The sequence below is a fragment of the Vanessa atalanta genome, chromosome Z (assembly GCF_905147765.1).
Source record: "Vanessa atalanta chromosome Z, ilVanAtal1.2, whole genome shotgun sequence".
In the NCBI taxonomy this organism is placed as follows: domain Eukaryota; kingdom Metazoa; phylum Arthropoda; class Insecta; order Lepidoptera; family Nymphalidae; genus Vanessa; species Vanessa atalanta.
In genome coordinates this window covers 15,702,653-15,717,333 of record NC_061902.1, presented here as the reverse complement: position 1 = coordinate 15,717,333, position 14,681 = coordinate 15,702,653, and the positions used below count along the sequence as shown (strand labels likewise).

Here is a 14,681-nt window from a genome sequence, read left to right as displayed (position 1 = left end):
TTTTTAAACATTATTTTTAAATCGCAATAAATAATATCATTCGACCATTATTTGTTTACAAAACACTTTTACCTTCGACATTATTGTTTCTTTTTGAAGACTCGTCATTTAGATGACTCTAAGAGGCTCTACGAACATTAAACAGGTTTCGCTTTTTTTTATGGTATTAGTTGGCGGACGAGCATATGGGCCACCAGATGGTAAATGGTCACCACCGCCCATAGACAAAGGCGCTGTAAGAAATATTAGCCATTCCTTACATCACCTATGCGCCACCAACCTTGGGAACTAAGATGTTATGTGCCTTGTGCCTGTGATTACACTGGCTCACTCAACCTTCTAACCGGAACACAACAATACAGTGTACTGTTATTTGGCGGTAGAATATCTTATGAGTGGGTGGTACCTACCCAGACGGGCTTGCACAAAGCCCTGCCACCAAGTAAAATAAGTCGCTCGCATGATGGAAATTCATCGTCTTGAACACAAAACCTTATTAAGGTACTTGACTGCAAAAGATGAAATAAACAAATATGCTTGGAAAAATAGTACAATCGTATCTTACTTTATTGTATTATGTTAAGTGATTAGTGATAAGTTATTTTACACACTATTTAAGACTAGATTCCACTGACACAAGGTACATAGAAATCTAGAAGTTAGGTTAAAAAGAAGAACGCATTGACGTCATTTTGAAATGACTAATCAACAATATCTTGCCATTCATGTAGACTTAATCCTAACCAGGTCCAATGGGGACCCACAATTTTTTCTTAGGTTTTTAAATTTAATAAAGAAGTCACATGAAACGTCTAATTGCATCAAGTGGGCAAGCTGTGACATAACAATATGTTATAGTATAGTTGACAGAATAGATAAGGCGGTACAGCGGGCGTTCACTTCAGTGGCTTGCTGTTATCAGTCGAAGCTTGTTCTCTAATAAAACTGACAATGCTCACACGCACCGCACTCCTCGTCATCGCCATCGCGGCCGGTTTCAGTGAGTATTTGCAATTGTCTTCAATTTAATTTATTATTTTAACTAGAATAGAACAACCTAGTATTTCAAAAAAAAAATTTTTTTTCAATACTTGTATTTTTTTTTGTTTTGTAAAATGTGTAATTTATTAATTTTATCAAGCGAATTTTAATACATTGTTGTTTTATATTTAATAAAAATTTGAAAACTTTAGATTCAAAATAATAGTATTTTTTTTTTAATGGAGTCTTATTTATCGAAGCATATTTTCAAAGCTAGCGTTTTGTTTGACTTCAAAAACGAACTAAACTATAATTCAGATATATGAAATGTTAAGCTTAACTTGTAACGCAAATTGCAATCGAATTTAAAAAAAAAGCATTACGCGTATTATTTTTAAAGACATTCGTTTTTTGTCATAAATAAAATTGTAGGTTTATTAAAAACAGCTCCAGCGATATAATGTTTGGTTTGATAATGACCGGATAGCTCGCGATATATGTATATATAAATGTTATTTCTGTCCTTATATCACTTCTGTTCTAATTTTTACATGTTATTTGGTGACCCTAGAACATTTCAAATGTATTTTATTTTATACTTGTCTATGGGAATATTTGTTACATAAAAAATAGTCATATTATACGTGTATATAATACAGCACTAATCAAGTGTCTAAGCGATGTGAGGTTTTGGTGAAGCGCATTCATCATAGACTGATACGTATATATAGCTTAGTATATCTTGAAACACTCGCACTAAGAACTCGAACTCGAACTCAAACACCTGGCTGTTAAGATCCGGCTAATCCTTTTTATGCACTGCACCGTTCCCACATATGGGCTAGCGAACGATGAGTGATGCAAGCCTTAAGAGCCTATCCAATAACATCACTCGCTTTATTTTAATATAATTCAATGATATACTTAATTATGTATTGAATTTATAATTATTCAATTTTGAATGAAAGCTTAAATTAACAATGACGGTAAGCTTAATAAGGTTTAATTTTGAAGCGATATCCGTGAACTGCATTTACATTAGCTAATTTCCATACGGGACATATAAATTACATATAATAAATGTATTTTTGTATCATTTAGCTAGGTGGGGCTATTGCCACACTGATGGTAAGTGGTCATCACCGTCCATAGACATTGGCGCTGCAAGACATATTTGACATATCTTACATCGCCAATGCGCCAACCTGGCTCACTCACCCGTCAAACAGGAATATAATAATTATAAGCAGAGGTGTATAGCGGTAGAAAAGTGGGACCACACCATTATACTTTAGCCCCCTACCCAGACACGCTTGCACAAAGCCTACCCGTTTTATCCCCCGGAAAAATATCTGTATTTAATCAATAGAAAAGAGGTAAATTCTTAACAGTTCTTGTCGGTAGATTACTAAACGTAACTTTACGTTATGTGACAATTCAAAAGTGCCTTTCGATTTGATAAAGATTTTTTTTTTTCATAACTTTTCATACCTATATCAATATACTGTACATACCTCAATCAATATATGTATATATACTTCTAAAACATCGGTCAACAGTCTTGACTCGGACAGGTCGAGGACCTGTCCGAGTCAAGACTGTGATTTGTCTTTGACCAATACAGACAATCTGATCTAAATCATTAACGACCTTTGAATCATCGAGAACCTAACTAAAAACCCTAAAATAGAATATTTATTAACTAGCGACCCGCCCCGACTTCGCACGAGTGATTGTACCTGATAATAAATACCTATACTACAGAATGTCTTACAACGTTGACAGCTGTTTTGTCATTAGACAATACAAACCGCTATGTCCCTGTGTTTTAAATCTGTAATATCTTCGAAAATATTGATTTAAATTACGTGCTCTAATGGATCATATTGATCTATATTAAATCCAATATGTATTTAAGGTACTTTATTGAATAAGGATTAATGCTGTATTGTTTAAAATGAACTTCCAAAATAAGCCATTATTTCTTGTAAAAAGTAAAGGATAAAAAATGGTTGTTGTGGGCTATCCCTAAGAGATAGATATATACCATCACGGAATTTTGAAGACCTTTATAAGGTGTACAATACTGTAGTACATTATTTTGATCTATCTCGTAGGTTTCAGCCAGCGTTGACAATGTAAGCGCAAAAAATGTGTTTATTTACGACATCACTTCAGAAACCTCTAAAATTATCAGTGTTTCTCTACTATATTGTGCTTGTATTATACATATAAACCTTCCTCTTGAAACAATCAATCTATAAAAAACAACCGCATCATAATCACATCTTTGCAATTCATAAATAAATCAAATATAAGAATAAATTTACGTTCGCATAGTCTAAGTATTGCAAGGTATATGTAAAGCACTTTCTAAAGGTCTTAGACGATTGGGTCCCTTTTCATATTACTGGTATTTTCATGACAACAATATCCTATTTACAAAACGGCTTGTTTATTCAACGTGCTCAGATGCATTCATGTTGTTCTTAGGTGACAATCAGATCCATTTTCTTTACTATCTTATTCGCCCTGGCTCCGGTTGCATAAAACATTAATTTTTTTAACAAATATATTGATAAATTTATATTTATTCATATTGTCCAAAATCCTCGTCTCAGTAAATAAGAGGATTAATCTAATTACGTTAGACAGAAATGGAGCAGTCTAACCAACCATATCTATACTTGGTGGTAGGGATTTGTGCAAGCCCGTCTGGGTAGGTACCACCCACTCATCAGATATTCCACCGCCAAATAACAGTACTCTGTATTGTCGTGTCCCGGTTAGAGTGAGAGAGCCAGTGTACGAGGGACATAACATCTTAGTTCCCAAGGTTGGTGGCGCATAGGTGATGTAAGCAATGGTTAATATTTCTTACAGCGCCTTTGACTATGGGCGGTGGTGACAACTTACCATCATGTGCTCGTCCGCCAACCAATGCCATAAAAAAAAAATCCATCGAAATTCAACTAATTACTACTTTTAGAAGGGGCACAGTTTACAATACGATTAAATCGGCCAAGCGCTCTCAAATCGTACCAAGTTAACCATTCTGAGCCGAACACGAATGATGTCTTGTTGTGTTGTCGATATGTTTCGAACGGGTCTATCGAAATTAGTAATATAGATTATTCCACCATTCGTTCCAAATGTAAAATAAAGGAAAAGAGATTATTTTTCAATTCACCTAAAAGACTTAACTCATAAAATAGATGATTTATTTTTTTAAAATATAAATCAAAGAGAATTTATTTAGAGAATTTTCTATGCCAATACGAAAGACTAGGTATGCTATTGTATGGGAAGACCGTATTGAATATTACATCTTAGCGTTATGCAATCTGTTAAGCGGTGGTACCCTTTACACCGTAAAATTTAGTAACTATATGCTTTTGTAAATCTAATTACTCATATTCAATACATAAATCAAAATATTATTTATTTATATAGAGTCGTACAAGCATTTAAATCAGATTAAAATATTAAATTTAATTTTATACTTTCACTGAATTCGAATGAACATTCTACCCAAAAAACCCCGGAGGAACTTCATATTCAACTTTATACAAATAAAATACCCGGGAATAGTTACAGGCCCTTGGTTTAAAGCTCCTCTTCTATTAGGGAGGAGGCAGGAAGTATGTCAGAATTGATTAGTAGTGTGCGGGGTGAATTATAAAGATAAATTTAGCCGGTAGGCTCGTTTTACGACTTTGATATGATATCTAAGCAAAAAAATATACCGTGGTTAATGTACCATCGCGTTACTGTAAAATATTTATGATATAATGTCCCATCGGGTACACGGTTCGATTTTAATAATAAAAACCTACCATTAGAGATGGCACCACCGCGATATTGTACCTAAGACACAACATCATTACGATTTATAAAAGATTTTTCTCGTCTCGTGAACAAGACATTCGTAGGTAATGTAGAAATATCGAGCTCCACCAACTAAAAAAAAAAACATAATATATATCCCGTTTTAAATACTTGTAGTCATTACGATTTGTTTAAGAATGCATTTTCTTAATAGTAAATGTTTACCAATAAAAGCAAAATATAATTGAAATTAATTAAGAAACGGGATTATTGATTTTTATGACCTTTAAAATAAATATTATCCGACGTAATTGTTTTAATTGTAACATTGAATTTACTGTTTTGTGTTTCAATTAAACTGGTAAAGTTCCGCACGTGTTTGAGGGAGCAGTTATTATAAATCCTCTGTAGTTAGTTATATTTGCATGTGTGTGTATGTTGTACAATGTGTATATATAATATATCTTCGGTTAAGTTGAAACGTAACGAACTAATAAACAAACACATATATAATAGTAATTAAGATTCAAATGTGCATCGTACGTTCAAAATATGTAACGTTGTTTTTTTGTAAATATAGCAATATGTATTTGTAATTTAAAATATTATCAACGAATATCAAAACTGCATAATAAAATTTTTCGTTTACTAAAAAGCCCTACTGAAGCTATGTGAGGAACCATTCTATTATTACCGTTTGCAGAATAGAAAATTGAATTTCGGATACCATACGGATGATGTGATTGCTGCAAGTCGATGTAGATTTCATTTTAAATTACTTTTCGATATGATTTTTCACTTATTATATCTAGCTTGTAGGTGATTTTTCAACCTCTGATATATAATATGTATCTTAGAAATATTATCTATGTATTTTTAACTTAATTTGTAAGTGTTAAATTTAATAAATGAATTCTTCTTATCACAGAGGGGGTAGCTGAATTTATTATTAAGACTGTAGACTGTAGTAATGTCTGTAGAAGATAAAATAAATATATCATTATTATTATAAAAAAAAGTTAATGATTGTTATTAGGTTTATAGTTTATTAATAGTCGTTAGGCATCTTAATCATAAAGGTTACTATTATATTATTATTAATTCTAAATGATCATTGTGTCAAAACATTGATTTTCACCGATGCACATTTTAACTACAAATGTTAGACTCAAAACTCAAACTCAAATTCCTTTATTCAATATAGAAGCATTACACAATAATTAATAGTCAAATTAAACACTACCACCGGTTCGGAAAAGGAAACACCCTGACCTGAAAATCGGCGAAAGAATCTCAGCGGGTCTTTTTTTGTCAAACTTATTAAATACATATATTGAGTTAGAAGTCTTAGTAGTCATAGACAGGAATTCTATTCATAGGTTTACAAGATTTGCATAAATCGAGAGTAATAGACAATAGGAGCTGTTCATTTCTAAGGTTTCAAATGAAATTTTTCAAAGTTATACGATATGCACATTGAATTACTGAGATTTCAAGCTGAAGGATTCTTGCAATCTCGTACCTCGTTTTATATCAAGGATTCTTATTAAGTTCTTCGTTATGAATAAATGCGTTTATATTTAATATATGCCACTATTGTTTATAAATGTTCCATTTCTGGACAAAAGGCTCTCTTATTAATAATAGACAACTTATTCCGTTTCACTTCTCCGGAGGAGTTTGGTGAATACTATTTGTATTTCATTTGAGGCACGTAGTGTTTTTCCCAATTATTCCCTGTACCGCAGAGCACGCTTGACTCTAATTCGCTAATTGTCTGTTAAGATCCGTGTATTTTTTAGGGCCTAAACAATCCTTTTTTTTTTCAATTATATAACCTGTAAACGGACGGGCAAATGTTATCATCACCGCTAATAGACATTGCAAGAAAATAAACCATTTCTAACGTCGCAAACACGGGATAACATTTTATATCCCTTGAACCTACTTGTAGATACAATGGCTAACTAACCGTTCAAATCAGAAGACAAGAACAATCTAAAAAAAATCTGAGAATAAAATTATTTTTAATCTAATTCAACTTTATATATTTTACGTAGTAAAGTTAGAGATAATGTCTCGTTTATGGACCTCCCTTTTATGAGGAGAAGGTCAATAGGTTCAAAAATCACTTACAATCAGTTGAAGGATGTTTCTTTAAAATACACCCACAAAATAGTTTAATTCATTTCAATTATTTCAATCTTGAAAAAAAAGTAACTTTTGTTCCCGCCTCCTCCCGAACATAAGAAATATTCCCACAGTCCACTAAAACAACATCGTAAGGTACTTTTACAAATTCAGCTCCCGACAGAAGGAAAATTAAAGTTCAATACACAAGGTTTGAAAGCTATCAAGCGATTTGTTAACTTAATAAAAATATCTTGCAACTAAACTAGAGATTAACCCGAGTGATTTATAATAGAGTCACACGCGATAAGGTTCATAAACTATTTTAATATACCCTATATTAAGAATATATCACGAACAGAATCACATATTGCACTTTCAAAGGTGTATCGATGTAGATGCATCTCGCTACGAATTATGTTTATGAAACTGCCTTATTGCCTAGCGGCTTGCTTGTACGAGTACAGATGCGAAGGTCTATATCCCAACTTTATTTTATAAATATACTTGTATTAAAACTCTGTAATTTAAAAAGCTCTTGGGTCTTTCTAAGTACAGTTTTATGGTAAGCACGGATTTAGAAAACGGTTCTCGTTACCGCGACTTCGTATGTACGTTAATAATAAATAATTTTGTATCGCTAGATAGACTGTGAGAGCTGAAAACGAGTCAAAACAAATTACACGCACATGTAAAGTACTATGACGTTTCGCGAGTATCTAACGTAGCCGTCACGCAACTAAGATAATAAAGTTGGCTCGTAGAGTGACACTCTATTTAGATATTTAAATATAATGAATAATCTCAGCGTTAGCATTAGTACTGCCCATAGATTTCGTTTTCGCCTCCACCAGCTATAAGATCGGTTTCCTATAGTTATATCTCATATCGATAAATAGCTATCTTCTGGATTGCCAACAGCGTTACACATTTAGTCGGGATCAATCTAATCATTATGACAAGTAAAAAAAGACTAGTTCGACTCTCAATTGTTTCAATAATTCAGAGAATACAGCTCGACTTTAATTTAATACTTGTCACAATAATTCATTGTATTGAATGAATACAGTCAGAAACTGTCTTTAAACGGAAGCGATCAAGATAAAAACGTCCGAAAGCGAATGTTGTTTGTAAAATTATAATTTAAAGCTTTTGTTCATTATTTTCTATTAAAACATTATAGGATAAGTTTTCGTTTGACGAACTTGTTGACACACAGACAATTCTTGGTAATTGAATTGATATAATAAAATATATAAAATAATATGTTGATCTTTGGTTTATGGCTGGAGACGTAGATTGTTAAAAATATTTTTTTGGATGTTGTAGCGTCTACAAATAATAAATGTCTGAAGAATTTATTAATGTCTATTCTAATACTAAATAAGTGTCAATAAAATTATTGGTTTTTATTGGATTGATAGAACAGACAGGGTATTTAAGTTTTTAAGGAAAATGTAGTCGATAAAAATGGAGCTAAAAGTGTTTAACTAAAAATTAATTTTAATTATTTTGTTGGAAAAGCTTGGTAATTTAAATTATTATTTTTAAATTTTATTTAAATAGATAAATAATACCATAATAACTAACATAAATTGTTTGAACGTATCTGAAGTTTTCTTATATATATTTTATTTTCCAGTGTTCGTTCTTGCTTGTGAGCCGGAAGAGACTCAATATGGGTGCAAGATTATGAGCTCTTGCACTTGCGGTTACGGGTGCAAAACTGAATTCATCTTTCGCTCTAGAAGAGAATGTCTGGACGCTTTGAGAGGTATAATAATAATATTCTTTCGGCATAACAAACTGGTTCCATGTAAACTCTACGTTCTTCAATGTATCATTAACACTACGCAAACTGCCCACCGAAAACAACTGGATCTTGCGTTCAAAGAATAACTCTTCCTGGAGGTGAAGGCGGTCGAAACTCAATATATGTAGTCAACCTTCACAACAAACAAATAACATTCTTCAGACACTACAGAGTACTCTCCATTTCATTAAAAAAAATCCCGCAAACAAACACTTCACCCCACTAAAACTTAGGGACGAAACCCGCAAAGATACGAACAGATTACTGACATCAACGAAAATATTACTTTATGGCGACAGAAATACCTATTTCGCAACTATTGCCAACAATCATATATTGACAAAGCAGCGTCAAACGCTTGGCTGGGGCGTGGTGAAGTGTTTCCTGAAAGGGAAGCTTTTATGATAACGATCCAGGACCAGTTCATTGACACTCGGAACTACCAGAAGCACATATTACGTGTCTTTAACCTCCAATAATATACATGCCCACATTTTCATTCTCCTCCGTAAACCCTTCAACACATAACTTCTGCAGAGCTCTTGCGCAAACTGATTATAACTTCGACACAACCTCGGCATCGACAATGAGCGCCATATACCAACATCTTGCACACTAATATAATTCAACAAACTATCTTCTCCAATATTTTTTTAAATTTCATCTATCCACCATTCTTTAAGGCTCTAGTTCTTTTGCCACTGGGACTTGACCAATCAGTGATCAATTTTGTCCATCTGTCGCTCTTGCCATGTGACCAGCCCCACTTCATCAGTCATTCAGTGGTTTCATACGTGTTTTATTGACAGCTAAACTAATTAGTTATTCATTTATTCCACCTAATACCTTGTGGTAGATCTTCTTGAATGCCCATGTGAGTAGGTACCACCCACAAAATATACTTGAAATTAAACACATGCAGATTTCGATACTGCCGAGCACGAGATAAATTATAAATATAAATTAAGCACATTGAAATTCAGCGGTGATTGTTTGTGTATGAACCCGCTATCATTGGCATTGGTGGTAAGATGCACGCGTTCTAACCACTGGGCCATTATTATTTCAGGATTTTTCCACGGTTTTGAAAATAGCGTGGAATAATAATGAAAGTTAACTTGAAATATAATTATATATATGCATGAATGATTATATAATTATTAGTCTATATTCACAACTCGAGATCGGAAGACTCATTGAATTGTCATAAATGATACCGCAAATCGTAGAGTATACCTACCACCTACGCAAGGTTAAACTCAATTATTACGTAAATAGTACCCATATTGCTTTAATCAGAATTATTCGAAAATGTTATACAAGATATTCAGTATATTACAGGGAGGAATTGCAATTCAAAGCCTATACGAAGCTAACTCCAAAATATATATGCTTATAAAAATTATTTCGAAACAATTAATAAAATAGACTACCTAAAATTGTTTTTAAATTAACTCACATAAAGTAAACGATAAATCCGGTGTTAATAGTGAAACTTTATAGCCAAGCTTAGTAATTGCATGATTCATAATGCTTTGAAACATTTAATACGGCTGCTTGAAAATTCTACAGCCGACAGATTAATTTAAAATTGCAGTCGTCTGAAGGCCTCCTAAGAGGGAATTCTGAATAAATTACATTCGGTCCGCAAGTTTTAGGTCAATCTATGATGATTTTAGATGAAAAAGGCCATGTAAGTAGTTGAAACGCTCTGTGTATTAAATTATATTTACGGCCATTTGCAAATTGAAAAATCGTAATTGATTGAAATGTACCAACAAAAACAATGAACGCATAATCCGGTGCGGACGACCATGAAATAATCCGATACGTTTAATTTATCACATTATTTGGTTTGGTTGTATCGCGATTAATATAGTGAAATAAATTATTCAGTAATGAGTTCATACGATACAGATTTAAAACTGTAAATAGATTTTGAAATTAAATATCATGCGTTTTGAATGTAACGTCACGATACTGTCCTCGCCGTAGACTGGGGACGTATGGGGCCTATAGCGTAGCACCTGCTTCACGTGGTTCTATCCGCTTACACGTTTATCGTAGTTTATCATATACAACCCTTAAATTAGGTTATTTGAAGGCTACATTTAAAATTCGTATCCTTCATAAAGTGTTTCGTCCATTAGATTAACTTTTACTTTGTAGAAATAATGTATTGCAAACGGAAGCTTTCTTATTACCTAAGGGCGTTCTTGATGGGATGTAGAGTTTGAAAATTACGTCGCTCTTTACGAAGAACTCGTAGAATGCATTTTGACCTTTATAAAATAAAATGTTTAAGTTATTTCCTTCTTAGATAGATAAGTACAGCGTAGGTGGAATACAGAAGCGTGCATTGGGCATGAGATTGCGAGGTGGGGGGAAGATTACCTTCGCCCCCCGAGGGGAGCTCCACTGAGCCACAGCACGGGAGGGTGGTACGGATGCGATAGAGACGATCACGCAGCCTCATTTGTCGATGACGGCAATCGTAGTGGTTTTAGTGGATAAGTATCCCACATAAAGGCCTCCAAGGCCACGGGTACCATCCTGAAGATTTCCACTGCGTTAAAAAAGAATAATCTATCCCAAAAAACGAAAAGGTCGATCCGCATGATAAAAAAAAGTGTATAGCCAACTTTCTTTCTTTCGGCTTATTGATATTTTTACATTGTGATATTGTAACCACTGCGTCTTTCGTTTACTGAGTATCAGGGTCTAAGGTATTATTCTTTTCTATTCACTGGGCGCATCTCTAATTAATAAAACTGCTACATTTTTCTGTAAAAACTAGTTAGTCGTTCTATCATTATTTTCCGTCAATGATGATAAAAAATACTATCATCATTGACGGTCAATATTTCTTCATCAACGAAATATTAGAAGATTATGATTCTTAGATTTTTACCAAAACGATCTCGAGGTGAAATATGAATATTTGTATGTGTCATATCTATTTTTCTTCTGTTCAGAGGTCTGTAGGTAAATATCGTTGTTTATGCGTTAAGGCCGACTCTTGTAAATCTTTCTATTAAGCGATAAGCGTGTATTCTATTGTACATTGTATCCGGATCTAAAATAACTTTTTTTGTGAATATTGTCTTTTTTCTGCATATGTAGCTATATAAAATTAAATCAAAACCTTGTCCGATTAAAAAATTTAAGAAAATTTGTTAGAGATGTACCAGAGATACGGGAAATTTATTAAAAAAAAAATGCTTATTTTATTTTTTTCAGAACACGTATGTATAACGCAGCTCTTTCGTAATATATTAAAATATATATCGAAAATAAGTGATACTGTTGATATTTTATTATTAAAAGAATACCGATCTGATTTATAACATATACACTTATTTTGAATCACATAAATCCAACTTCGACATAAAAATATTCTTCAGTAATTCTTTATTAAATATATAATACTAGTTTTCACCAGCGACTTCGCTCTAATTAAGGATTTGGTTGTCACATACTATTCACACAATATCTTTATATCCTATGTTATTCTCATGTATAAACTATAATATTGTAAAATTTTCATTAAAATCCATTCATTAGTTTTTAAGTGAAAGAGTAAAAAGCATTCATTCATACAAACTTTCACCTTTATAATAATTAGTAAGGATATGGATCAATTTCTTTTACAAATTTAATAAGTTTATAAGAAAGCCGTATCCGACTTGAGATTATTCGAAAAAAAAAAGACATATTATTTTAAAATTTATTTCGAAATGTTTTCTGTATCTGGACAATTCGGTATTCATTAAAATAATATCAAAACATTGAAGTCCGATCCTGTAAATTTACTGGTAGAGCTTATTTTAAACCTGCCTATATGTCATACAACTCACGCAGGCGGGCTAGAACAAAGGAAACCCACGCTCATGCCTCCGTTATTTTACAACATCAATAATTTGTATGTATGTGTTCCGGTTTGCAGGGAATGCATTGATTGAACAGCTAACCTACAATTTTGTTTATGTATATTATATACTTACATCATACTTTATATAACAATTAAATAAAGATTTAACCGTTTAAGTTATGCTTACAGTGCTCCTTTGATCTTTAAGATAAAATCATGTGAATTAGAATGTATTTGCTATGTTTTAATAGATCAAAATTATATACGTCTATATATTATTTTAATGACCAAGTACGTTCATTATCTCCAGTTGTTAGGTAATTAATAAATATATGTGTTATATACTTACGTTACGCGGTACGCTACGCAATACTGTTATAAAATATTTTTATCACATTGCCTAGGATGAGTCTCAAAAGATTTAAAGTCATTATCAGGAACCAAGTACATATGCCAAATACGCCAATACGCCAATATGCCAAATACGCCATATGCCAAGTACGTATGTCAAATTATACTGGCTCACTCGCGCTTAAAACTGGAACATAATAATACTCAAACATGTTGTTTAGCGGTAGAATAACTAATGAGAGGTTCATACAAGCTTCTACAAGGTTCTAATACAAAGATGAACAGAAAAAATATATATACTAGTATTATAAAGAGGTAAAATGAGTTTGTTTGTGTGTAGGGGTAATCTCCGGACTTAATTATCCAATTCTAAAAAATCATTGGTTGAAAGCTATATTTTTCTTGAGCGATAAAGGGCATAGATTATATTTACATTATGAAATTTTATTAATAATTGGACCCATGTGAAGCCGGGGCTGGTCGCTAGTATTGTATGTACAGACAGTGTTATAATTTTCTTATAGAATGTAGGAGATTAATTTAAATTATATACTAATACTATTTCCTTTTGACAGAGAGGAGTGCAAATCCATGCTCGCGAATACCGTGCATGAGGGGAATTTGTACTCAAACTGTTCAACAACCAGGGTACGCTTGCAAATGTGAGGGTACAGGCTTTTTTGGACAGCGATGTGAGAAAGGTAACATATTTAAGTACCATAAAATATATTATAAATTTAATTAAGTACGTATTTATTAAATAACAATAATTATATGATATAATAGAGTCTAATAAACTGTCCGGTTGCATCGCCCAATTTTATGCTACAATATCATTATAATATCAACGTAATTATACTGGTTTATCACGCATTTGAAACCATTGCGAACTATTGTTCATTATCGGATAAAGCGAACGGTAAGGATACATTGTCATCTCTTTCTTTCTAATAATATTCGCATATCCTTCATGAAACAAAAAGAAAATTTCGACCTATATTGCTTCTATTTGACCCGTCCGTGCTATATTTATTATTAAGAGTATTTTTTCATATATATTTTTTATTTGTTCTAGCATGCCCCACCGTTGCTGTTCGAGGATTGGTCTTTCCACATGAATGCGTTGTTATCTGATGCAGCTATTTCTCTATATTTCTTTTCTATTTATTTAGCAAAATGTAGCTATACTGTTAAAATATTACTAACGTATAATATAATTTTTTATCTTAAATTATATTCACACGATGTACCGAATATGTTTCTATAGTTCAGTTTTATTTTCGTATGTTATTTTCTTTCAAAATAAATTAATATAAAATTTAAAACTGTGTTTTTTTAAATACTTATATTATATTATCTGTGGACAGTATGCCTGGAATCATACACTTAAATTTATAGTATACATATGAGTCAACGTTTAGGGTTGATTACGTACGATCAAGTACTAAGGAGTTTTTAGTCTGTAGGAATAATATCGGTGGGTATGATATGAGTGGCACCTGTAAATGATTTTAATCGCATAAATATCTTATTGGTTCGTTTCCTATTCTAATTTAATGTGACTATATTCATAATTATGTAATCATTTTTGTAAAATTGTTATTTCACTTCTGCTAAAAATATACTATTATATTATATAATATTTGTAATATTATAATTTAGATTATTAATTAATACTATATAAATAAAATATATTTGATGTCTACT

The 14,681-nt window shown here is 32.3% G+C and overlaps 1 protein-coding gene across 1 annotated transcript; it reads left to right on the top strand.

Moving 5' to 3' along the window:
* Positions 1-919: 919 nt before the first annotated feature.
* LOC125076024 (cubilin-like) lies at positions 920-14,268 on the top strand. Its single transcript, XM_047687952.1, has 4 exons — positions 920-1,000; positions 8,582-8,713; positions 13,550-13,675; positions 14,050-14,268. The coding sequence occupies exons 1-4, from the start codon at positions 952-954 to the stop codon at positions 14,106-14,108; spliced, it is 366 nt and encodes a 121-aa protein (XP_047543908.1). The 5' UTR covers positions 920-951; the 3' UTR covers positions 14,109-14,268.
* The last annotated feature ends 413 nt before the right edge of the window (positions 14,269-14,681 follow it).